General features: G+C 36.8%; 1 protein-coding gene across 5 annotated transcripts in view; it reads left to right on the top strand.

The window, feature by feature from the left end:
• Positions 1-27,999, top strand: part of LOC129726431 (uncharacterized) — an 80,794-nt gene that overhangs the window by 48,832 nt on the left and 3,963 nt on the right. For 3 of the 5 annotated variants that reach the window (XM_055683115.1, XM_055683116.1, XM_055683117.1), the window contains exons 2-3: positions 21,014-21,160; positions 21,240-21,313. In XM_055683115.1, the coding sequence (XP_055539090.1) occupies positions 21,014-21,160; positions 21,240-21,313 (221 nt within the window). Of the gene's footprint in view, positions 1-13,776; positions 14,589-19,591; positions 20,899-21,013; positions 21,161-21,239; positions 21,314-27,999 lie in introns of those variants that run through there. The other 2 variants (XM_055683113.1, XM_055683118.1) reach the window with 2 other exon arrangements.

The following is a 27,999-nucleotide window of genomic DNA, read 5'->3' as shown; positions in this document are numbered from 1 at the left end:
TATATTGCTGACAGAGGAACTGAACGCCCTTAGAGTTGACCACCAGCTAGTCAAAGCGGACCCTCTAACCTTGCGGCTACGCTCCTCTTAATGTTCAGCCGTTTCTTTCTTTGCCATTGATGAAGAAACTAAATATTTACGAGAACAGAAATGGATCGGTAAATGATAGAATTAAAAAGGCAACTTTTTACAATTGAGTTTTGAAGCTCAGTTTAATGCTTTTCAATTTCATTGACGAAGTCAAACAGAAACGTATGATAAACATAGAACAGTGAATTTCAAGGGTAATGATTTGAATTAAACCAATACCTTTTCTAGATTTTTTTAGGATGACCATTACTGCGCCAATGAGATGTATGAGAATGCATGAAACGTCGAGACGTGTTATTTAAAAAACAGGAAAAATTTCGGATAAAACCGGCCTTCTTCGACTTGAAATATTTGAGAAAAGGAAGTTTCAAAGCTCAAAAATCGCTAAGTCTCAGAAAGTCTATTTTCTCCTAGAAAACATCAGAATCTCGACCCTTCATGCCTTTCGAAGACATTTGGCATAAAAAAAATTTACAGCAAAAAGTTCATTTTATTCATCGGTCAAAAAGTTGAAACTTTTACCGCTTTGAGGCAATATCCGAAAATGATTGTACAGAGGTGGTAATTGCTACATGCTACATGATTTCTTTGCGTATCTAGTGAAACGTGCAACGTTTCAAGATAGAGCAGAAGCTCCTTTCTGAATATGTTGTTAATATGAATGAAGAAATCTATTAGTAAAAGAATGTCGAAATACCGAAAGTTGTAATAATTATCCCAGTTTTTTTACCAGTGCACATAAGCACTAAGGAAGACTATATGTCACAGTCGAAATATATATTTGCGCGGACTGAAATTCAATATTTATTTCCAAAAAAAATTTTCTTGTAGAGTATAACGGAAACCGATAACTATTTCTTTGATTTCTTAAATCACTCAAATTTCAATTCATTCCAGAGGATACACCAGAAATTGCAGGTCATTAAATATTTCTATCAAATATATATGAAATTTCGTACCTCTAAGTGCTAATTACAGAGAAGTAACCGGAAATAAGTCGATTTGACTTCTCCAGATCTGGTTTGGAATACTAAAACACTAGGGATGGAGATTCATGATAATGAGATTTTCGTGCCTATTTTTGTTGATAAAGTTCCTACATTTCGATTTTCGTGCTCCGATGTTTTTTTCAATAGGGTAATTCCTTGAGCAAATATGAACATAATCACAGTTCTTAATGATATATTCTACAGTCCCCAAATAGATCAATATTTGTATGCGATTTTCTTTTAAGCATAAAGACATGGTGATATCCTTGTGTTTGCTAAATATATAGCAAGTAGAGAGAAATTGCTTAAAATTACTAATTTTTTAATTTCGGATTCTAAAAAAACCACCTTGCTCGAGTAATATCAGAAAGTTTGTAAACAAAGCATTTTTAAATTCAATGATAGCGCCTTTCATGATAACTCAAAATAGCTCTACTGTAAAGGGTACCATATAATGTGATGATAATTGCAATTGCCGTTATGAAAATTTACAATCACGATTTGGCAGCACTCAAGCAATTATATAGCCAACAGGTATGTCTAACTTGAGTTGTCAGATGATTATCTGCTAGAAAAATTGGCTATCAATTATACTATAACAAATGCATACTTGTTAATACCGACTCAACAAATGTCAATTTTGTTACAAAGCTGTTGGATCTTAAGATGATAAACTTTCAAAAGCTTATTTTGGTAGTGGAACTGTTAGGGAAATATTAGCACGTGAGTAACGAGCGCTCACAAGTATCGTCCCATGACTAATTCACTATCGCAAAACTAGCACCGCATGTACTTTCACGTCACTTCGAAGAAGCGCTCGATCGAATGACTCAACCTTCTGCAGATTACTGTATGGTACAGCAAATTTCCTGTAATTATTTCTTACAATCGTTGACTCATTTTGCTTTTGTCCCCCGAGAGCATTGGAAAACCTGAAGGAAGCTGCTGCCAACGCGACACAGTGCAAAGTGGGCTCACCTTTAATACTCACAGCGTAGTAGCTAAACTGGAAATTTAAGTCTAGTTCTTACCTGCTGTGCTCTTAGAGCGGGTTCTTGAATGTAGCACAAACTTGATCAGATGACTCGCTGCGAGACCGATCTTTGATCTGAACATTGTTGTTTGTCTGTGAGTTAGCGAACCACGTTAGAACCGGATCAGCAACCGGTGGTAGCAACCCGTAACCGGTGCCGATGTTGTGTTTTTTTTTCTGTTACTGCTGCTAAGTAGGAAGTGTTTTGCTTCTAAGTCTAGTTTTTTTTGTTAGTGTTAGACGCGGAGAGCTGCGAACGAAATATTGTCGCCAAATGTTTCCAAAGTCCAAGCCTAATTGCGTCGCCCCGTCTTCTAGAGGTGGGTCTTCTAGAGGGTTGGCCAAATCTGTTTGATTGCGGCAGAAAGTGAAATCGGTTTCGCTTCTAGAAGCGTTTTTGTTTGGAGGACCAAAAATTTGGTTAATGATGAAATATTGACACCGGCGAACCTTGTTCGGGGTAAATGTCACCAAGCGGTTTCATCGCTTTTGGGAGAGACTAACGCAGAAGAATATAGACAGAAGTGCTAAATGTTCGCTTTCGTGACATTATTAAAAACTTTAAAAGGATGTTAATTAAAATTGTGTGCCAATCGCGATCTTTTCGGATATTTTTGAACAACTCTTACAGATGCAATCGAGCGCCATCATAACACTTCATTAACTGTAACTTATCGCAAAAATTGCCCCCCTCTCACCTCGCACATTTTGTCCAACTTTCACTCTTATCTGGCCAAAGATCTATCGAACATACACGGTAGCGTAATTGATTTCCAACTTGTGCCGGCTCCGGATCGCGGCAGTTCCGTTAGCCTACCGCTTGCGATGGAAGAAATAATTTCCCTCCCTCCGCGCTGATGGCTGGTGGCAGATGCTTTTTCAAGCGAAAACTCATTTTCCTGATGGATGTTTGATCAATGAAACAATGCTCTTACCCATTTCATAAGTTTTTTTTAATTTGCTTCGTATCTTCAACTCTAGTGGCCAACTCGGATGCACTTTAACCGAGAAGGTGGAGATTTTTTGATTGGTCAAATGTTATGACCAGACCAATGATAATGATAAAAACTCAAAACAACCCTTGAGACGTACTTTTGCCCCATTTGTGAGGGGCAGACTTTTCATATTTATACTTTTATGCGTAAAGTATTGATAAAAAAAAGTTTTTTCAACCTTCACCTTTTTTTATACGTCTAAGCAACGTTAAAAAACTTCTTGCGTTTACCGAATGTCTCCAACAGCTCTGTGCTTACTCTTTCAGTTTCAACTTTTCCTTGTATGGTGTGCTTGTTAAAACTTCGAATCGTTGGCTTTTCTTCCGTCGTTGCTGGGACTCGCTCGTTTTGGAAGAGGTTTGATCTTCACAAATGTTACTGGTTCCGACAGCTCGGAGGATGATATTTGTATTTTTTCAACAATGCTCTGAGCAAGCTCCAAAGCAAAGGGAAGACAAGAGCGGTTTTACCTCTTACAGTTGCCGGATCTACGTTTTCTTTACTCGAATGATTAATATTCTGGGAAGAACAGGTTGAGCCACTTGGAATGCAGTAAAGGCTCTTTCAAGATTGATAGCAAGCCAAACACGCTCTAGCTATTTGGTTTTGGGGGCCTGGAAGCAGCGACTTTGTGACCACTATGTGGAGGACAAGATAGACTGATGTGTCCTATGGTAGTTAAAAATAAACAGGACTGGGTTCTCCTTCGAAGCTTCTGAAAATGCTGCAACCATTCAGAGAACAGGTCAGAGTTTGAGTTTCCTGTGTTGAAAACAAACTTTGCCATTCCATTCAGTAGGAGGCTTTTTCTCCATTGAAAAGACGACGTTCGGTACGTTATTGGGACCGTGATCATTCCAGACTCAACCATATTGTAAGTCCTATCAGGTGGGAATTCGTATTTTGTGGCGCATTCCCTTATGTTGTCAAAAATTTGTCCATTAGCACGCGATGGAAACCCCTATTATCTTAGCCAGAACTGTTTTTTAAGGAGTTTGTAGAGACAATTTGTGTTCAGTCGTTTTCAGCCAGCTCCGATTCTGGATGGAATCCATGTGAAAACTTGTTTGCTTTGGCGTATTTTGAAATACAGCTCTTAGGAGGTTCATTGACGATAATCCATGGAAAGAGTCATCGAGGCTCCTACAACTAGCCGGAGTTCTTCATCCTGCTGTTTGCTGTTTGTAAACCGATCTAATCTCCAAGTTTTTGTGCCCCGTAGCCCTACAACCATAGGTATAGCCGGAATTAACCAGGATTTGATTTAGGGAGAGAGGGAGTTAGCAAAATTTTCATATTTCTGGGAGCAAAATTTTTTTTGGTACTTTAAAAACGGATATAAAAAATATTTGATTGAAAAAATGACAGGATTCTAAGATAAATCACTAACATTCTACGCTAATGTAAAGAGTTAGAGGGGGGTCGTTGCCCTTGCTTGGCCTTTTTGGCTACGTCTATACCTAGACCACACCAGTTTAATACATATTACCGAAATTTGGTTTGAAATATTCATCATTTTTATTGTTCTCTGTGATTCCGAAATAAAGTTTATGAATTTTGAAAACATGGAAGAGAGAGACAATTTGAAAACATGGAAGAGAGTATCCCAAATCCATGACTATCATGTAGAAAAATGGCATTAAATCTGGTTTGGGAAGTACGTTGTAGCAGGATATGAGTGCGGGAGATTATTAAAAAGAGAGTATAGGAGAGAACAACGTGAAAGATCAATTGTTTTCCTGCTATCATTAGTGATACCACTTACCGTGCAACGCACGTGGTGTTTAAAGAATCCGTAGTTCGGAAACAACATTCGAACTATTGTTCATCTCATGACATGAGATGTAGAGTGCCATTAGAAATTGGGTTTTCGAATTTCGTTTTCTTGAAAAAAAATAGTTCACTCATCGTGTCCAGCTCAATAGTACTTCCGAAAGTCGTATCTCAAAGCGGTCGAAGATTCACTTTTTGGACCAGAAGAAAAAAGAATGATAGAGGCGGGGCCCTAGCGTAGTTGGTATCATCTTTGCCAACCACGCTCGACGTCTGGGTTAGAATCCCAACGCCTACAAATGTACGCCTGTCGATGGTTGTGGGGTGGCGTGATCCACTTACAACCAACCCAACTCCATCGCATGAGGAAGTGAAGCCGTTGGCGCCGGTCCGTTAATCAACAGGTCCTGGGTGGAGTCGCCTCCCCGGGCTTCTGTGATTGGCACAACAACAGTGGCGGAACTAGACCGACGGAAAATTAGCGGGAATAAAAAAAGATAGCATGAAATGCATGAATCGTCGGAATCTGGTGTTGATTTATTTAGATCGACTTTCTGGGAGACAAAAAGTTTTCGAACTTTCCCAGACAGAAGATTTTGTTCAAAAAAACAACACTAGACTTCGGAGTCTTATGCAAGGTCTAAGATATTTAATTTGAAAAAAAAACCTAAATTAATCCACCTAGCGGTCAGACCCAGCCTCTCTCATTCAAACTTATTATTTGTAAAAATAGATATACATGCCAATAAATGTATATTCACTTTTAAGGTTCTAAAAAATTGATGTTGTAATCTATACATATAAAAATTCAGTCCGGTCTGTCTGTCTGTCTGATCCATATAGGCTCGAAAACTACCGAACCGATCGACGTGAAAATTTGTATGTAGGGGTTTATGGTGCCGATAAAGGTTCCTATGATAGTTTGAGACCCCTCCTTTTTCTGGGAGGGAGGGGTTCCATACAAATGAAACACAAATTTCTGCACATCTCGAGAATCAACTTAATTGAACTAAATTTGGGAGGTAAATGTTTTTAGTGGTAAAAAATATGTTCATAATGTTTTGACACCCCTCCTTCTTTTGTAAGGGAAGAATGCCATACAAATGAAACACAGATTTCTGCACATCCTGAGAACTAACCAACTGAATGGAACCAAATTCGGCAGGTGAATATTTTTAGAGGTAACAAATATGTGCATAATGGTTTGACACCCCTCCCTTTTCTATGAGGGAGAGGTACCATACAAATAAAACACAATTTTCGCACAGCTCAAGAACCAATCAAAAAATACAACCAAATTTGGTATGAGAATGTTTTGAGAGGTAACAAATATGTCCCTCTTCTGGAAGCACATGTTTCTGCACAAATTTCTGCACATCTCGCGAACTAGTCAGCTAAATGGAACCATATTTGGTGATTGAAAGTTTTCAGTGGTAACAAATATGTTCCATAATTGACCTCAGGTAACATTTTGGATGTAAGATGGCAACATACGGTTTCTGGAAAAACAGCCAAAAATGGTCGATTTCTACCCAATATAATAATATCCGCATCTAGAATGATACACAGGAGCTCAAATCGACCACAGATACCATTTTGAATTCTAAGATGGCGACTTCCGGTTTCTGGAAAACAGCTGAAAATGACCAAATACCACCCAATATGAGTATCTCCGGAGCCAGAATGTTGCAAGAAGCTAAAAATTGACTTCAGACACCATTTTGAATTCTAAGATGGCAACTTATGGTTTCTGGAAAACAGCCAAAAATGGCCGATTTCCGCCAAACATGAGTATCTCCGGAACTAGAATGATACACAGCAGCTGAAATCGACCACAGACCCCATTTTGGATTCTAGGTTGGCGACTTCCGGTTCCTGGGAAACAGCCGAAAATGATCGAATAACACTCAATATGGGTGTTTCTTCAATCAGAATGACGCTCAGATGCCAGAAATTATCTTAAATACCATTGTGAAATCCAAGACGGCGACTTCCGGTTTGTGAAAAACATCTTAAAATAACCAATCAGGCACCATTTTGAATTGCTTAATGGCAACTTATGGGAAACAGTCGAAAATGACCGGATATCGAGATGATGCATAGAAACCAAACATTGACCCTGGACACCATTTTGAATTTAAAGACGACCACTTTTAGTTTCTGGAAAACAACCAAAATAACTAAATACCTCCCAATACGGGTATTTCCGGTGTCAGATTGATGCCAGAAAATCTGCTGAAAATGACCGAATACCACCCAATATGAATATATTCAGAATTAAGGCGATGTACAGAGGCCAAAAGTCGAGAATGTTGTCATTTCGATAAAACAAATCATTTCAAACGATTTGTTATTTGACTTTGAACATATCCTATGGCCGATTCTCCGTGCATTTGTAGACTTTAAACACATCGCAAGGAATCAACGAATTTGGAACGTTCAAATAGTACGATACCACATTTAAATTATATAAAAACAATATCGCACGCTAGCCTTGGGGGCTAATGCGGTCTCGATCAACTAGATTAGTTGAGAGAATTCGTTATCGATATTGTTTTCGGCACATTATGCATGTGTAGGATAAGTACAACGATACACCGTGCCCCAGTGCTGAGTCGAGAAAATTTTCAGCTCGAAAAGATCCTCGACATGATCGGGAATCGAACCCGATATCACAACCGTGTGGGAGAGCTAGCCGACCGACATCGCTAACCACAGAACCACGGGGACTACTTTAAATTATATTGAGGACACAAATATCGGTCGAAGCAGGTATCGTTTTAAATAGTCTTTGAATTTCTTTTGTATCCATAACTTTTGACCCACATATCAAATTGTTATGAAATTTGTTATTTGTAAGTTTGATAGATGACTCGTTCGTATGACACTAGTTATGTTCAAATAAGTCATGTAATATGTGAGATAATAGGCTTTCGTTGTTTTATTAACAATATAATAACGATTACTTAAATTCGATTATAATCAAATAAAATGGGAACGTATAGGGCAGCCAAACTTTGAAACCACGTGTTCAATCATAATTCATCAGTTAACGCTTAACTAGTCCGCTCGTCTGATAATAATGTTGATCAATTCGGTTGTGTAGTTTCAGAGATAATGAAGTTTCGTGATTTTCACATTTCGGTACATTACAGACGAAGTTACAATCCGATTACAGTAAAATTCAATAGGGTGTTATGAGGCAGCTAGACTTATCAATTGACACTAATTTTGTGGAAATCGGTTCAGCCATCTCTGAGAAAAGTGAGTGAGTCCAAGTAGTCGTCGGAATATGTTCCTTTTCATAGCTGGATTTCACATTTTTAAACATAACAGTCAAAGTAATAGTCCGATTGCAAAACAAATCAATTTGGTTTTATGGGGCAACAAGACCTTCCATTTGACACTAATTTTTTGAAAATCGGTACAGCCATCTCTGAGCAACATGAGTGAGATTAAACAGTCTTCAGAACACGTTTCTTTTCGTAACTTTTGAATCACATGTTCAATCTTTAAAAAATTCAAAAGTTAAGAGTTTTTCAGGGAGCCCGTTCATTTGAAACCAATTTTGTTCAAATCGGTTGTGTGGTTTTAGAGATAATGATGTTTCATGATTTTCACATTTTGATACATATCCTCTAAACTATATATCCGATTACAATAAAATTCAATAGAGTCTTATGGGACAACAAGACCTCTCATTTGCAATTAATTTCATGAAAATCGGTCCAGCCATCTCTGAGAAAAGTGAGTGAGAATAAAAATTTGCAAATACACACACACACATACACACACACACACACACACATACAGAAAATGCTCAGCTCGTCGAGCTGAGTCGAGTGATATATGCCATTCGGCCCATCGGAGCACTTTTATATCTTCGGTTTTGCAAGTGATTGCTATACCTTTCTAGGAGAAAGGCAAAAACAATCGGTTTCGACGACAATATCATGAAACACTAATCTGTGCATCTTTTCATCGGTGAAAATAATGAAACTTTGACCGCCTTGAGGTTCCACATCCCTAAGTTAGATTTAGCTGATACTTTGCACGGAAACTTTTTTCGAAAAGACGAAGCTCTAGAGCCTTACTGCTAAACTAAATCCGAAGTTTGTTTTTTTTTTCATACATTCCATTGCAATACAGAACCCTAATATAAAAAAATAAGCTCAAAGGCTTTTGGAGTGGTTTTCACTGAATTGATCTGTTAGTTCGAAATCAAGCAATAGTTTGCACTTCAATGGGTGCTATACTTAGTTGATATAATTTTAACGTAACTATTTTGAATTGCTAATAATCATCGTGATTCGATCAGTAAGATAATCAATACAAAATAATAAATATAAATTAATAGATTACAGTAGTCAGTTAGTATATCGTTTTGATGTCTGTATTGCGTAATGCGTATGAAGGTTTCAAGGGTTAAACAAAAGGGACATTTCAAAGCATGCTTTCTTACAATTCTCAACTCAATTTCCATAGTTTAAAAAAAAATATAAACCGATATAAACCTTTGATTTTTTATTATTTGAGGGATATAAAGATTATCAATTATACTAATTCCATAAACAAAAAGACGTACCACCCCATACAAATTTAAATAAAAGTGATTCCGAATAACTAGTGCGGCACCCACTGGTCATATTCCGGAAAAGATAAACTTCCAGCATTGCTGGCAATAATATCCTGTATTAGCTATTTCTGGCAGCACGGCATGCGACAACGGTCAATTGAATTCTAAGGAAAAAGCACATCAGCACCACCACTACTATCCATGAAAAGATGTTGTGGTATGTCTGTTTGTTTGTGCTAACTCCACCACGTGTTCAGACCTATTTTGTTTTATTCCCAAGGAATATATTTTATATCTACTCCTTGAAAAGGGTGAAATAAAGTCATCGAAAATGACGGATTAAAAAACAAAAAATCGTTTTTGCTTCTGTCTGATTAAGCCGATAAATCTACAAAATTAACCGCTACAGCCGACAAATAAACAAGTATATTTTTTTATTGAAAACGCGTCAAATGTGCATTGCATAGTGGTGCAGAACGACAACTTAGGCGGAAATAGAGTTAACGATATTTTTTGTAATTTTAAAGTTATACTCTCTACAAAGAAGTTGCTTCTTATAAGCAGGTCTACATTTAAACTGAAGTGGAAATTAAAGTGGTCCTAAAAGCAAGGAAATAAAACAATTTAAATTTTGTTTTGTTTTGTTATTTCGGTCAAGTTATAGATTAAGCTATATTAAGCAACTGTGCAGTTGACTACTTTATTGTAGCTCTTGAATTGGCTCAATTAGAGTAATTTCGTTTAGAATGGCTCTGAAATAATAGTTTTTCGCAGACCCGTTCCGGGGGGCTAGGGGGAGCTTAGCTCCCCACGTCTTTGCATTGCCCCATTCTTTTTTCTACCCATGACACCATGACTTACAGCTGGATTCGAAGTTATGGTTTCTCAAGTTAAAGGTTGAAATGCGTTGGACATATATGAAAATTTTGAAAACAACAAACGGCTTCCACTTGTAAATAATATGTTACTGTACAGTTAGGTCTTTTTTATACGAGGGATGCGTTCCAAATTTGTATGGGATCGCGTGAAAAAGACTTTTTTGAGTTCCAAATATAACGAAGAAAACCGTTTTCAAATGTTTGAACCTCGTTTGAATATGATAGTGGTCATTCTAGAGACCAAAATTCAAAATTTAAATTTTCAGTATTTACACCAAAAATTGTGAATTTTTTTTTGAAAACGGATATATGATTACCTGTGGCCTAATACGGAAAACGTTATTGAAATGAGGTCGATTACTTGTACCGTTTTTGAGTAATTAAGAAAAGCAACCCGCATAAAAAAAACGTGTAAAAAAACCTTTACTTTTATTGTTTATTAGGCATAGACTGTCAACCTAGGTTAGGGCCTCTTGAAATTAGATACAATTCATTTTTACGTTTTAAGTTGATTGTTATTTCTTTTTTATAATTTGAGTCTACTTCGAATCACTTCTGGAGTCATGTTCATAGAGTTTACGTCCTGGAATTCGTTGAACTCGTCTATAAATCTGCTTGTAGGTTCGTGCTGTGTGTATTTCCTTGTTCTCAAAGGAGGATCAAAAATTCTCCGGCGACGAAGAGAAACCGGGCTTTCGTTGAAATTTTGACGATCTAACAGGTAGCGACATTTAATCCGTCCACTGAGTATATTGCAGAGAAATACCATATCTGCGATCTTAGTCTGTTAAAAATAATTTCAAGGTTTTCTATACCGCAAAAAGTTTCGGACATGTAGTCAAATAATATCGGTCGAACTCTTCTGGTGTACATTATGACAGAGCATTTACTCGCATTTACACTAAATCCATTTCTATCAACGAAACTTCCAAAATTATTTAGATCCTTTTGAAGCAGTTTGTAATATTTGGCAATTTTAATTGATAGGAAAATTTTTACATGATTTGCGTAAATTAGTACTATTGCCCGATAATGAAAGTTGGCGATTCATTTATAAACATTACAAATAACAATGGACCCACGTGGCTACCCTGTGGGACACCTTACTGAATACCAAAAAAACTGGAAGGTTTGTTGAATACTTTGGTGTTTTGCATTCTGTTCTAAAGATATGTCTGTATTTTAGTAAAGTATTTCCATATCTTAGAAATAATTAAGAACTTTTTCTTTGGTTGTAAAATTCATTTTCATTTTTGATTTGTTTTTACTTTTGATGCGTTTTTAGGATATTTGTTTTTTCGCCTTGGCCTCTTTTCAGTCACTCAAGGTTATCTTCAAGATTATTTTCTTTTCGACTTCTTCTGGATTTGAAGGATGTTTTTGAGATTAATTTGAGATGGGATTTTGATAGTAACTATCGACCTTTAAGATTTTTCTTTTTAAAAATATGTTCACGAGGAGATAGGGGTAGTGTGGGAAGGTAGCTTTGTCATTGTCCATGGTTGTCCACGAGGGGGGACAGAAGGAGGAGGTATAAAATGACGATTTTTCTATCCACGTAAAATGTGGACGTCCCTTTTGGAAAATATTTGAAATTCCTTGATTATTGGGAAACAATCGATCTGTGTATGCTATAAGAAATAAATGGAGCGAATTTATTTTTGCTATCATCCGGGACTGTTCACAACAATAGAATACATAATGTTTTTAACTGAAAACCAAACTCTTTCATACAACTTCAATCTAAACTCAAATTAACATAAATATTGCCAGTCCATGTGGGTTTGTTCTTTGCCACGCAGTTTCAAAGCTCTATCGCGAAAGATCATCTTGTGTTTGTGTCTCGAGTGAAGCCAAAGAGCCCAGCAAGAAAACTTGACAAAGTCACGTCACCCATCATTTGCTGCGGCGAAGGCGGCGGCATGCAGCAGCAGGTGATAAGCCTTCAGATATATGGTGCAGTGTATTAGTAGCAGCGAGGTTTGCCATTCGCCACAACGAACGTCGACATCCGTGCGATTCGCAACAATGTCAAACTATTGCGAGAGTGATAAGCGTTTGCCGGGTCATACGTCGATTGCTGCAACAAGTGATGCTCTCAGTTTAGAGTGAATGGGAAAACTTTGAAAAGAGCATAAAATTCTTATTAGACCACGAATGACAAGCTTTTTTTCGTTCTCCTCCCCTGTGCGATGGACCTGACATCGTGTGCTAAGTTTTATCGCTGACAAACGATCTTATTTGGTTAGCTCTCCACTTAGCTGTTATCAACAAAAATGGCTTCGCTCTGTCAGCACTGGCGTCGAAGAATGAAACAAACCAGATCTGTTGTTTGCAGCACATAGACCAACTCATGTGACGGGCTGTCGTTTCATGGGTAGAAGATGCGCAACAAATATTCTGATATAATCTTGGTTTAATTTAATGTGATGCAAAAAAAAAGGAAAACGGGTTAAAACGAAACAGGTCTTGCAGAACGCTGGAAAAACGATAAATTATTAATGACTATTTCTTTTCACGGCACCACACCGCTCGTCCAGAGCATTTGTTCAAACTTGTGTGGATGGGAATAGGAGAGCTAAACAAAATGCAGACGTTGTACAGCATATTGGTGGAACTGGGGGTGGGTCGCCACGCAGACCCAGAGAAAGCCGGGCGCAATGCAAACACACCGCCGTCAAGTGCAATAGAATTGTGTGACGATGGAACGGGATCTTCAAGTTTGGAGAGGGATAATAAACATCCGCCGTCTAATCGGGCACGTACCGTTGCGAAAATTATTCGATGAAATGTGCTGAAAGAAGCGATTACAACTATGATTTAGTGGGACAGAGACTAACTAGTTTGCGGTGGATTGCAGTTTGATTGCATTACAACTTGGTTTGCTATGGCATTGTTATTTTCTGATAACAGTACCAACACTCTTCACTTTGTTGGTGATTCTTTAAAATATGGAGTCTTTATAAATGTGTCTTCTTGTAAATAACAAAAGGTGACTACAGGCTCAGATTCAAATTGTACAAAATAATATTGTCTCCTAATTAAAAACTACTATTACTGGAAAAATCTTAACCCTACCAATTTCTGGCAAAGTGTAAAAAGGTTACAACTTTATTCAATGAAAGCTTACTAAGCGATGTATACCGAGAAAAGACAAAACAAATAACCTTCACATTCATTGGGAAAGTTAAACCGATTTTGTTCTATGTTGAATCAGTAGAAGCCACCTGGAAGCAAATTAACAGTTAAGACTATTGAAAAGATACTTAATTTTTATCTAAGTAAACCAAGGTAGGTTTAGCTTGCAATATCATCGTTTTCGTTGCATGTCACCGTGTACTCATTTGGGTGTGATTAACCGCTGCATTGCATTGCGAATGAACAACCCATCTTGGAGTTATACAACAACTGAACCATTTTTGCAATTTTCGCCATTTTCCAGCAAGCAACTGCTTATCTGCGCCCACCAGTACAGTGCCACATGCTTGGGCGCGTACGGTTATTGCGCATCAAACGACAAACCTGTAGATCACTCAGGCAGGAGCGAGTGTTGCATCCAACACCAGCGAACGACGGCTGGCTACTCGAAGTGTTAGAAACGCCGTGTGCCGTGTGAGATAAAAACTACTGAACAGCCGGCGCGCAGAGAAGCATTCGGTGGCGCACCAGATTTCTGAGGAACGTTTGTTTTTCTCTCTCTTCAGACTGCGCCAATTCCACCACACTTGCTAGATAACTGGCTGGAGTCGCAAACATCGTGCACAGTATTTCGAGCAATTATTATGAACGGCTGTGATTTCGCTGATCGGTCGCGTTATCTCTCGAGTATCGGATATTGACACTGTCAGCGGATAGACGGACACATCGTTAACAGTAACGGTTAGCTACAACTAAGTGCGTTGTGTGATCAAGAAATCTAGGTAAATTAATATACTGTATTGTGCCGGTTTGCCGGGAGGCCATGAACCAGCGGTTTACTGGATCTGAAGCGTGAACAAAATTACACCGTTAAAAGTAGTGTTCTTCCTGTTGCTAACTAAAAGTCGTAGCTGTTGTTCGATCGTTTTGGGCTAACGGAAACATTCACTGAACGGAAAAGTTAGTGCTTTTGATTCGTTTGTTGAACCTTGAATCACTGCGTCATCATTGTGCTACCGAGAGCTAACCATTTGATCAACATGTCCATGATGGGCGATATGGTTCAAAGAACTAGAACACTGTACGCGAGCAACAATCCACCGGTTGTGCCAACAGGTGAGCACTAATCTTTGAAACGATCGTTGGTCGAAATGGATGGGGAGGAGAAGAGGAGTTATGCAGATCGAGTTCAAGGTCGTTGTAGATTTAAATTGCGCTGGCGGTGACAGGCGGGTTTGTTTTTGTTCTGATTTATAGCTAAAGACTAATCTTAGACGAATTCAAGGCAAAGAGGTAAGATAGATAAACAGAGCAAGACATTAAGAGAATGAAGTTGGCTTCTGCACAAGGAGAACAAAACCAAAGTGTAAGATATCGTTGCTTTTCTAACAAGAGCATTGCAATAGATGATAAACAAAATGTTGTGCCTTTAACATGTTGCGAAGTATTTCAGATTTGTCAAATTTGTTGTAATACACATAGCTGAGATACTCATCCATAAGATATAGCCTATCAAATTAATTAGTATGAAGAACAAAATCTACAAACTTGGATAACCTTACTCATTGTTTTGATTTTTTCACCTCATTATGAAAGCTCCCTTTAATGTAATGATTTTTTTCTTCACGAAACGATGCTTATGAGAACTTTTTCAAACAGGGCCGGATTCGGGGGGGCCAGGGCAGATATTTTCGCGGGGCCCTCTTTTCTTAATAAAACTACAGGTAAGAAAATATTATGTATTGAAATGTATTGAAAAGGAAGGTGATGAGTAAAAAAAGGCCTCCTCTTAATCTTAACGTCTGGCCCAGGACTAGGGGGCTCCTCGTGTCGGGAGGCCCGGGGCCTTTTTTTTCTTTGCCCCCGCTTAATTTCAAGCCTGGGTTCAAAATTGTCATGTTTGTTTGAATAGCAGCTCATATTATTGTTTGCTAAGTGTCATAGGGGAACTGTTCCATTATTAATCTTAGCCAAGGATGGGAAAAATCGTTCAAGTGATAATTAATCAGTAGTCCAAACTGATTCTCTATCGCTTTCGATTGCCTTATAGTTTGGAGGTTTCAACCAAGAAATACATTAGAGAATTATCGAGTGACTAGTTGGATACTTTCTATGCTTTATATTTTATTAGTCCAATTATACATCATTGTGAGACAAATATTTAGAGTATGGCATCATTTAATTTCGTTGATTTAAAATTGATTTAAAATTTCGTTGATTAAAAATTGCAGGAACTATTGAACTGAAAAAAAAATCGGTGAGAGAATTTTCGTCTTCAGGAAACGAAAATTTTCAGTATTGATTCTCCTGAAATTATCACTAACGATTCTTTTTAATTTTTGTAACTAAGCAGCCGTATCATTGTTGATAAATGAAAATCAACAAAACGATTCCATGCGATAAAATATCGGAAGTGATTCTTCGAGTGAGTGATTTTTTCCGTCCTTGATCTCAGCCCATATATTCATCTTATACAACATAAAAACACTATTGAAAACTAGAAAAAAAAACGCATGTTTTCTAACTAAGCTAATCAACTAATCCATGGAATGGATTCTTCTTAGTTCACCAACCAAAGTTTTTTTCATCACTAGCGGATCAATTTTTATTTCAATCACTCAACAAAATCACTCACTATACTAAAAATACTTTAATCTTCAAAATGTTCACCTCAAATTTCCAAGAATAAGCTTTAATTAGCAGAAATCTATGAGATGAGTTTTAACAAATTCTTAATTTCAACTGTATGTATTTTTATCTGTTTTCACTGCGTTGGAGAAAATGAAAAGTTGCCATATCAGCTTCTGTTAATACGAAGAATTCACACTGAAATTGTTGAATTATTCCGACATAATTGACATAAATCGACAGCACTGCAGAGGTTACCTAGATTACCAATTTTGCACGTAAACAACTACAGCGGATACCAAGGTAACCTACTACGGCGGTTCGTGGCTACGTTCACTCTTGAAAGTGATTCATTCATGATTAACAGTGTGAAGACAATAGGGGCGTCATTGGATGAATAACTGAGCAGTGATTTAGGTTTTGATCTGAATATGGGAACGTTGTGAAAAATGGTTTGTTTTACATAATTCAGGATAAATCTAGCTAAGTTCAGTGAATTTCCAATGCTGGGCGATTCCATAAAAGCATGTAAGCGTATTTTGTTTATTTGTTCAATGATTTCGTGAAAGTTCGGTGTTTAATCTGGGAATTCTTCGTGAATATCGGCTTAATGAGATGAATAATGGAACCATTACCCTATATGATCTCTCCAAACCCATTTTTAAGAAGAACAAATTTTTTATTGAAGATTTGAAGTCATTCTCGGTGTATTTTCGTACCGTGTCATTGAACATGACAGTTTAATTCTATTGCTGTGTAGCATTTTATTCCGAAGCAAGGCGTATTTAGTTTTAAGTACCTTTGTTGTGTACGCCTTCGCTATCTTTACAACGATTCACGCGCATTTTTCATTGTTAGAAAAAGTGCTAAAAGTCCTATCATTTGACACAGTTTCAACGAACTGAAATCTTGTTCTTTTTATTGCACGTTTGATCTAGGGGAATAAATAAAGTCACATGGTGATAGGTCAAGTAAATAAGACGGATGATCTAGAACAATTTGGCAAGAAACGTCTTGACAGACGATTCAATGTGAGCCGGAGTGTTGTCTTAATGGAGAACTCGACTTTTTCTTCCACAATTCGGGTCATTTTTTCACTCTTTCATGGAGTTGTGTAAGCATGTTCAATAATAATTTAACCTGAAGTACTCAAATTTGGATTTTGATTCAATATAATTTATGTTCACGCCGTTTCAATGGTTTATCAGTTTAAGCACAAAACATTTTTATAATTATTAATTTTCATGCCAAATAAAGAAATTTTGGTTTGAATTTGTCATTGCCGGGATAAGACACACTGTTGTTCATTATCGTTTGTTGGGAAAAATCAAGATGTTATTAACTTTTCTTTCTATCGCAGTTTTTCATTTCTCTATCACCAATTCTTCCAACTTGCATCAAAATTAAATGAACAATAAATTTTGAGAAATCCAAAATAAACATCCAAAATAAACGAGATCGTTGAACCTTTGCACAGGTTAACAAAAACGGAAAAATTCTGCCCTAGTGCTCAAATTGAAAAAATATGAAAGATTGTAGGTTTCCAACTGTTTCTGTGAATTTTGGTGCCACTAGCATGCTCGAAAGTACTTCGAAAGGCTACAGAGTAATTGCTCGACGGGTTTGATACTTCTTCGTTTGAGGACTTTTCACACTTCTGACTTTGCTAGAAGAATGAAAATGGTTGAGAATCAATAATCTTTGATTTTACTCAGTGTAGATGAGATCTAGGACCTAGAACGACGTAGTATCATCCAAATTGTCCACTATCAAATGCTATAAAGCCGCGTTTCACGGATTTCCTTCATTCTCACAGCAATTGATTGAAAAATAGTATCACGCCCAAGTTTTCACCTCTTTTTTCCATGGAAATAATTTCCGGGTATACCACTGCATCATAGAGTGATATAATAAGAGAAATAAAAATTGTTTCTTGTTCGTTGATTGCAAATTTCATCTAAAATCATCATCTAAAAATATCCATGTTATGTGGTATTCGGCCATTTTATTCTGGTTTCCATGAGTCGGAAGTTGCAATCATGGATTTTAAAAACTGCGCCTAAGGTCGATTACAGGCCCTTTGGAATTATTCCGTTTCCATAAACCCTCTAGTGCCCAATGCCGCCTTTAGACGGTCCTCAGTCGAACCTCCAAAAAGCTTCAATAAGAAATAAAAAAAATGTTTATAAAGCTTCATAGTGATTTTTTCGGAGTCCGTCTAAAAACTAATTTGGACACTAGAGGGTTAATTTCAAAATACCGTCTGCAGTAGAGTTCCGGTCACTGGACATCATCGCGTTTCCGGAAATATGCATATTGGGTGGTTTTCTGCCATTTTAGGCTGTTTTCTTTAAACTAAAAGTCCCCATCTTGGAATTTAAAATGACGTTTATGGTTGATTTCCGGCCTCTGGATATCATCCAGGTTTCGAAAATATCTATGTTGGAGCGTATTTGGCCTTACAGATTTGTCGAAATTTGTGTTCAAAACAAGACTCTGCATTTTTCAATAGTACAATAGTGAGCATCATTAACTCACCATTTTTCGCATTTTCGTGGACGGTTTGATAACTCTTCAATTGACTGATGCAAGAATAATGGAAATCCGTTAAAATCTGGCTGAGTTACAGGCATTTAAAAACGAGCAATTTTCGTGATACTTCCGATGCTTCTGGTGTTTCAATTTGCACTCCTATTCCAGAATGCTACCGATAGACGTAGTTTTACGTCAAAAGCATACCATACTATTTTGTATTTACGCATCTGTTTGAACAACAACCCTCATTGTTCATAAATTGCTCTGATGCTCTGCCCACCAAAGACTTTTTCGTTTTGAACAAATGAACCAACAAGAGATATGCCTTCTGTTTCTGTCAAACCAACAAGAAAAAAAGCGTAGTAACGAAAATCTATGGCTTTGTCTTCAATTTTGAGAAATCCACAATCTCCATAAGATTTAAAAATTTCCAAAAAAGAACGATTTAATATGTTTAAAAATAAAAATATTCTTGTCATTTATCCCGCAAAATTTGATACAGTGTACGTGATTAAAATACATAAGAATTGAAGTAATTTCAATGAAATGCTAAGATTTATTACCTTCTAGGCGAATCACATACTGCCAATTGAAAGTCCTACCCGCTTAATTATTAACCATAAACGGATTATAATTCATATGGTTTAACGATACCCCATACAGTCGGGATTATATCCCGGACTAGTTGTTAGGCACGTTTTATGGTTATTGATTATGCGGGTAATTGTTGAAAGTTTGCAAGAATGTTATCGAAAAAAATTCATAAAATGTCAGATACGTAACTTTCTTTTAAAAAATATTGGCGCTTAACCTTGCAATCACCAGAAAACCTTAAAAAAGATAAGTGCGAGAAGAATGCAAAAGTGACAAGCTACCTTTTCAGTCAAGGACTGCAGAATTAGATTGACCTTGGTTTACTGTTTATCAAATCGTTGCACAGTGAATATTTTCTCACCTCGTATTTGTCGCCATAACGGATTTTGCGTGATGACAGATCGTTGCTGCATACGGAAAGCAGGAGTAAATTCACATATTCACGGAACTATCCAACCTGACCCTGTTTAGTTGAACTACCTGTCCGATGGGTGTATGCGTAAGGTGCGAGAATTGTCATTGTGCAAAAATTACACGGCGCTCTATTTTGGTACGAAATCACACAACAGTTAATAATTGAATTTGGGGTTCACACATTCGGAAAGTGAGCAAAATTATTCGCTATTCACATTTCATTCTTACTATATCGCGTTACCCGCATACAGTATTATTCTACGACAAGACAGGTGAACTGAGAATAGACGACTGATGAAGACGCCGCATTTTTCGCTTTAGCCAAGTATTCGCTGCTCGTATCAACAAAAAAATTAACAATGTTACGGCGCGCGCCATTCCCATGCCACCCAGCGGAATTGAAGCAGCGTTTTACAATTTGACTTATGTTTACTCGAGTTTTGGTGCTAAAACGTTTTCAATTCTCGCAGCGCCGCCACTTAACAGCGGACAATACGAAATTTCTTGTTCTGGGATGTTTTTGAAATTCTACGACATAAGGTAGCAAATATTGCATCAGAATAACAACAACAATAATAATTATTGTGTTGCACCGAACATGTGGGTGGAACCAAAACGGTGTATTGGAATTATTGAACTTTAACAAGCGTCACAACATAATACTATAGACTTCCAAGCATGAATATTAATTCAGTACAACTGGGGAGGTCCATTACGCCAAACAAAGTTCTACCTATCTATTTCATAATATTACGACACACACCACTATTGTCGCGCCAATACAGTCCACGCTCCGGTTACGCTAATGACGTAGCACTTGCGTCGGAATATTCGATCGTTAATTTTTTTCCATTTAACAGCTATTACGGCTATCGGTGGACAGGGAACGGCCGGCGCCCACTTCGGCCTTCCAATCACCTGTTGCGCTTATCGGTTCGTCGCTCGTTCAGGATAATGACGAAGCTGCCGCGCGCACAGCAGCGGTGACGTTTTCCTCTGCCTATCGGTTAGCTTATGTATAATGTCGGTTGTAAACCCCCGGCAGCATTCAGTCGTTGGCGAGGTTCGAAGCTTGTACACCAGATTTACTTTGTTTATTATTCCTTCGCCGGTTTTGAGTTTCCACGGGGTGTATCGCTAAGTGCCGATTAAGTAAAAATAAGCAGTTTGATTGATCAATTAGACACATTTTTTTTCTCTTGCGTTGAATCCGTTGAAGATTTCGGAAGACCGCAGTGACTCCGATTGAACTGCGGTACGTGTTTGTGTGTGATGTGTGCAACTCACCTTGACAGTGACCCTGATTTTTTGGGTCAGAAGAGTAATCTGTCGGTAGCTGATGATGGTTTTGTTTTCTTGTTGCTTCACAGTCATGTCCTTGGAGGAATCCCGCCGGACGCAGCGGCCCTACCGGTATGGAATGATACTGCTGTGCGTGGGCGCTCTGGTCAACTGGCTCGGACTTGCAGAGAACTATTCGGAACCGATCCGGTATACGGGAGTGGCGTGTATTCTTGGTAGGGTTGAGAGGTTGATTGATTGATTTAAAACGATGACATAATTGAGTTATTTTTTCTCTTCTTTTTGTATCAACAGCAGGAGCGTGTTTGATTTGTACGGCCATGTGCTGCTGGCTGCATGCACCGAACCGTAGCGGGTCTTCAAATGAGGTGAGCTTGATTTTTGGTGTTTTTTTTTGTGTGGTGGTTGAAATTTATCTTATATTCAAAAATCAGCAGTGTAAATACCAGTGGTGGATAGAGTTGGTGACCTTGATTCGTTGATTTGTTCAAGATTTTTTTTTTGCCAAAGAAGTAAAAATTATATTCATTTTGGTACTTTTGAATTGTATGTAAGTGCCGATGTTATAAAACGGTTCAATATTGAAATTGATGGAGTGCTCACAGATAGACCTTTAAAAATTTACTAGAACTCTTAGGTGAATGCTTTGTTAGCTCGAGCCGTAAATACAAAAACACCATAATACTTTCACAGGAAAAAATCGTCTAATTGACCGTAGTCAGCATGAAATTCAAAACAATGAACTTAGAAATAGAATAGGTTAGAAATAGAATAAAGATCAGGATATTTAGTACATGGAATGCTTGAGAATAAGGCAAAAAATTTAATAAAAATATTTAGCCGATGTTTAATGCGTGATATCAGGAGGCATCATCCGGAAGTTTAATTTCAATTACTTTGTATAGATTGCACATTGCACAGTTAAGAACCATACTACCACTTTAAGTGCTTAGAAAATAGATTGAAATACAGCTGTGTAACTCGTTACCTACAAGCTGCTTAGCATTATTGGCGTAGCCAATATTTTCTCCTGGGGGCTTTTTTCTTTATGTGAATTTTGTGAATATTGTAGAGAGAGGAAGGTTGAGAGAGAGAGTAACCTGAATCAATGACATGATAATGTAGCCAGCAGGACAGTGGTTTGGCGTGCTCACGTCATTCTCTCTCAATACGGGTTGCGTCATAGAAGGGATATGAGTGCAGGAAAATATTAAAGGGAGAAAGTACGAGAGAACAACGTAAGAGATAAAGTGTTTTCTTGCTCGCATTAATGATACGGCTTACCGTGAAACGGTAAGGTGCTGTGTAAATAAACCGTTGCTTAGTTTAGTCAATGATCAACTTCGAGACCAACATTCGAATTGTTGTTAATCGCATGACATAACCAATGGGGTACCAGGGGAAATTGATTTTTCAAATTTCGTTTCGTTCAAAACTTTGCTTTTTTTTCTCGTTTCTATAAAGCAATCAGGCTGCGTATAAAACGCGGTTTGCATCCGCTTGTAAAAAATTAAATGTTTATGTTTTGCCTTAACGCATAGAGTTTACAGATCGTAATGTGATTTCAAGGAGCATATGAAGGTTTAAAATCATCTATATTTGCATCATGCATGGTGGTTAAAAAAATATACCTGGCAGACCTTGACACGTGTGTTCTCTATTCATTTTATTTACCACGAACAAACTAATACACGAGAGAAACTAGTAACAAGTGCCAAATACACAACCGTATGTGTTGTTACTTGACTGGAGATGGGAGTAATAATATTTTCAGTAGCAAATTTGTTACTAAAGGGGGAATTTTTCGTTCCAGTTCTAAAGTTACAAGTTGAAATTTTGTCTGAAATTTTTCTCACTTGTCGATGACGAACTTTGCTTTTAATCATAGCAAAGTTACATGCATTTGAAGCATTAGGAATTCAAAAATGCAGTTATATATATATATATATATATATATATATATATATATATATATATATATATATATATATATATATATATACAGATATATATATATATATATTTATATATATATATATATATATATATATATATATATATATATATATATATATATATATATATATATATATATATATATATATATATAAACAAACATAACGGGTGAAAACTACAATCTTGATTTTTTTCTCTGTTGCTATCAAATGAGGGGAACCTAATGAAGAACTGACACATTCTATATCAACGAAAACAATGAAAATTTGGGAAAGGTCCGTAATGGGCTTTTCGACGAAACCTTTTAATGATGCCGGAACAAAACAGTTTACGGGCTTCATGTCGACTTTTCGAATGCATCTTTTGATTTTACCAATCAACCGTTTGCAGTTTGTTGCTCTCCAGTTATTTTTGTGCACCAAGGAGGTCGAGATCCCAAAGATATCTTCGATTGGGCGATACTGAACACATCTTGAATGATAGCCAAACCACTGGGAAGAACCATAGTTCAGACAAGAAGAAAGTCCTTTCCTTAGCCGATCTTCCACTACAATCTTTGCGAATTGTTGTTGAGGTTTGCAGAAAATTATACACATTAGAAACCGGAACATTTTCACTTTTTTAATGGTTGGTAACTTTAGAGCCAGACTTTTGAGCAGTTCAGTTAGAACTGTACTATGCGTTTGCGCAAAGCGTCTTGTTTCGACGCTATTCCGATCAAAACTACATGAACAGAACGAAAAATACTGATATAACAAGGGAAAAGAGGGCTTATATAAGTTACGATATATAAGGTACGTTTTAAACTAAATTAAAGCTTAAAGTGACCACATAGTTGAAGCTCCAATGCGGGACACACCTATTAAATTGTGCGTCAGACGAAGAGGAGGGGGGGCGATAAGGGTTGGGTAGTTACCTTGAAACGGTAAAAATCACAAAATTCAAAAGACGGCGAAACACTTTTTTATACCAAAATATTTGGAGCAGCATATTTTTAACGTTTGATGCAATTTATGCACGCATAAGCAACTTACAATTTTTGTAAATAGTTTTTCTACCGCTTCTTCGTAAATATAGCAAATTAACGATTTAACATCCTCTACAGAAAAAAGTTGAGAATTGAGACAATTTAGTTGCTTAAAGCTTTTGTGAACTTTTCAAAATAGGCACTATTAAGGAATATATTTTTGACGTAGAATTACGTCTTACGGCAACATATATGGGGGTATAAATTGAAAAATGGAAATAATCGAGAACGTCACTTTTAAATGTTTAAAACTCAGTCAGTTTCCCGTCGATTTCCTTCATTTTATAGTTATCGATCGGGAAATCATGTATGCACTCGCCCAAATGCAGAAAATTGTAATTTGTTGATTTGAACTATTGTGCTATAAAAAATGGCAAGCCTTGTTGAAATACAGATTTCAATCTCTGTTAGGTCACTCAATGCTTGCTTTTCCCAACAAAGTCAACCGCATTCTTTGAGCTATATACAAGCTTGCTTCTGCTCAAACCAATTATTTTACTAATGGATGGTGGTAAGAACAATCTTAGTAGCAGCTGATAGCAGCAGCGGTTAGCACTATCGGTAATTGCAGCGACTACGGTACATTCGATCACTGTTGCAAGAGGATGATTTGCAGCAAGCAGGGCTACAGCAGGTGGCGATTTCAAATATCTTCTTTCCATAGCAAACGGACCAACAGAGTAAATAGCACCCTCGGCAGCGCTAGATTTTAGATCACTCTTTTATGTGGGAAGCACCGTTTTCATACAGGCATGTCCCCAGTTTTGTGAAAACTAAAACCATCTGTCCTTCCAGGGACGACCAGATATTGTCAATTCGAGTAGTAAAAATAAGTTTTTCACATCTGAGCACTACAGTAATCAGAATTTCACTATGAACAAACGGAGTGCTATTTAATCTAAGGAATTGTAAGCGTCTTAGTAAGAAAATACAAGGTGTTCAGCCCTAGGATTGTATGAAATGGTGACGTGGGACTAAACACTGTAATTAGGGGATTTTTTGTTTCAAAACATACAGAGTCCGCAGACAGAACCAATGTGTTTGCTCGGTGACTTACGTACTATTATTTTCAGCCTTCCCTGGAAATCTATTTTAAAAAATATATTCAACAACACACGGAAAAATATCGTTTATATATGGCGATATTATGCCTGTAGAATTTTTTGTGCAAACAACATGTATTAACATGTAACATGTAATAAACGGGTCGTGAGTTAGGGTCCTGGGTGTGGAGTCGCCTCCCTGGGCGTCGGTGATTGGCCACAACAGTGGCGGAACTAGACCGACGGAAAATAAGCGAGAATAAAAAAAACATGTATTTGACAAAGCACAAGCTTATCGTTCTTGTTGAAGAAGCACCAAGAATTTCTCGTAATGCGTCAAAGTCAGTATTAACTCTATATCCTCAAAAACCAAATTCAATAATGCTTCTGTTATCAATTTTTTACGTTATCATAATGAATGGTTTTATCTTATTAAACTCTGTTGAAATCAAATCTTACTTTCAAAATAATATGGGAGCCCTTACGAAAGTTCATCAGTTAGCAAACATAAGAAGATATATTAAACAAAATTAACAACAAGTTCCATAAAAAAATGGTAGCAATCAACAAATTCATTTTTGTTTTTTGCTTGAGAATTTTTTTTATTTGCCCAAAATTATAATCGCTGTATTACGAAGACAGCTAATAAACGTTTATTATGGTTAAGTTTAAAATAATAAAATATCATCTAACAATTTTAAAATGTAAGAAAAAAATAAAATAAATAAAAAAAATAAAAATAAAAAAATGTAAGAATGAATCTTAGTAAATGGACCAAAACTTCACAAGCATTCACCGGCTCTTACTCTTCTATAAATTTGTATATTTCGGAATTCAATCTTCTGCTACTATCCGGTCATGATTCTTTAGTGAATATCGTATATAAAATTTAATAAATACAACTTATAACCGTTGCAAAAATGTACAATTCTTGTTGAGTAATTTATGGTAATTATATTTATGAGATAAACTTTCAATCACCATCAGCAGTAGCATTGCAATTTTTCCTCGATTGCACACGAATAGAAATGTACGAACAGAATTGTGCCACTGCAATACGAATTGTTCCGCGCGCTGCAGTACGAATGAAGTGTACCGCTGAAATATACGATTAGAAGAGTACCGCTACAATCATAGACGACGAGAGACCTGCGGCTCTCTGCTCCACTGGTACTGTTGCTTATACCAGCATGTTTTCTTTCAAGACATCAGTTTTTATTACGTTCTGACAACAGGTTTAGGAATCGTTCAAGAATAGGGATTGTTTCAAACTTTTCGGAAAACTTTTACCTTCGAGACATCATATTAGTCTAAGCTCATGCAAGCAAAAATAAATGGACCTATTGGGACGGGGAGACGCTGTCAATTTTCTTTTCGATATTGATACAGAGAATATCACAGGGAACGGTTGGTGTCCATTCACGTCGTCTGTGCTAGGAATGCTTGCATGTAATTGGTTCATTGTTCGCGTAAATTTGTCATTGAAACTTATCAATTTTATCGCTTAGCAATGAAATTAGGGTGATAACTAGCATATAACAAAATTGTTCTAGATTTTATCTATCCAACAACACTTTGGTTATTGCTGTCCATCATGTAGTTATACTCTTATTAACGTTTGAAATCTGACGCAACACTTGCCAGTTTCATATACAGTTTCACAGAATGCATCTCAGTATAGTAAACAAAGACGTAGTCCCACGTCAATATAGCATTCGTCTATAGGGGTTTATCAATATTATAACTTTCGAAGACACGTAAGTGGTAAACTATTAACCATGCAAAAGGAAGATTAAAATCAAATTTCAATACATCCGAATGAATAATATCCTTTTGTAGTACTGTAGCTAAAATTGAGTTTCACCACTATCTGCAATATTTTGGCGAGTGGTAGAAAAAATTTACCCATGCACGCACAATCAAATAACTATGGGGGGCTTAGAAACTATTTTCTCTTGAATACAGATTGCCATTTGCATGACGTGTGAGATAATTCTCTTATTGTTGTTATCTCGGTAGCATTTATACCATTTACTTCTGAGGTTGTCCAGAACAGTTAGAAGACAGACACTAGAGTATAATAATACACGCGAGTGGCAGAAAAATCATGACTAGCTTACAAACAAATGACTTCAATCTGTGTTACACAATTACTTTTCATCTTTCTTTCAACAGGGTCAACATAAGAACATATTTGCAAACCTATTGCGAAAAATTCTGTTGCTGTCGTAACTCTACGTTAAACTTGCGGCCGTGTCTTATAAACAAGCTCTTTAACTATTTTCTGATACGGAGTTGTTTCGATTTGATCATTGTAAAAAAAATTTGCGCAGTAGATCTAGCGAGACTGTGGATTTGGTGTAATGTTAAAGATTTGTGTTTTTTGTTCAATAGTATTTAAATCTAACAAAAATACGGATTTCAATCAATTCAGCAAGTCCACAGTTCTGTTAATTTCACGAAAGTATTCTTGACCAAAGTAGAATCGAAACAGCTTTGTGATTACTATTTTCTTCTACCGTGTGTTGGACATGAAAAAGTTTTTTAAAAAAATTAACTTCTATAAGGGGTGAGATTGTGTATTATTTTATTTTATGAATTACATTACCAGTTGTACTCTCTTTTACTTTTTATTTAGTATGCATCAGTTGAACATTGCTGTAGAATTGATACATAATGTCAAAACACCCCAGTTTTTGTGCAAATTTTGGAATTGTTCCAGAGTGTTGGTTGAATTTCCAAAATCAAATTCATGATTTTATTATTCACAGATTTAACAAGGTTATTTTTTCTGTTTTTCATCTCGATACTTGCGAAAATATCTAGCATCAAAAATTATTTTTTTGCAAGCCGATTTTTTTACGATGATTCCATAATCCTTGCAGTTTCGGATTTTACCTCTTTTGCGCAACGCATATTTCTTCCATGAGAATAACTCCTGTTTTTGGTACTTATTTCATTGAGGTTTTAACTAAGAATTCATTTCAAAATTCACCCCAAAATGACTCCAGTTGATTGTGCAGTAGGG

This window comes from Wyeomyia smithii, chromosome 3 (genome assembly GCF_029784165.1).
Source record: "Wyeomyia smithii strain HCP4-BCI-WySm-NY-G18 chromosome 3, ASM2978416v1, whole genome shotgun sequence".
Taxonomy (NCBI): Eukaryota; Metazoa; Arthropoda; class Insecta; order Diptera; family Culicidae; genus Wyeomyia; species Wyeomyia smithii.
Note: the sequence above shows the minus strand (reverse complement) of the source record. Positions and strands in the feature narration are given on the sequence as shown.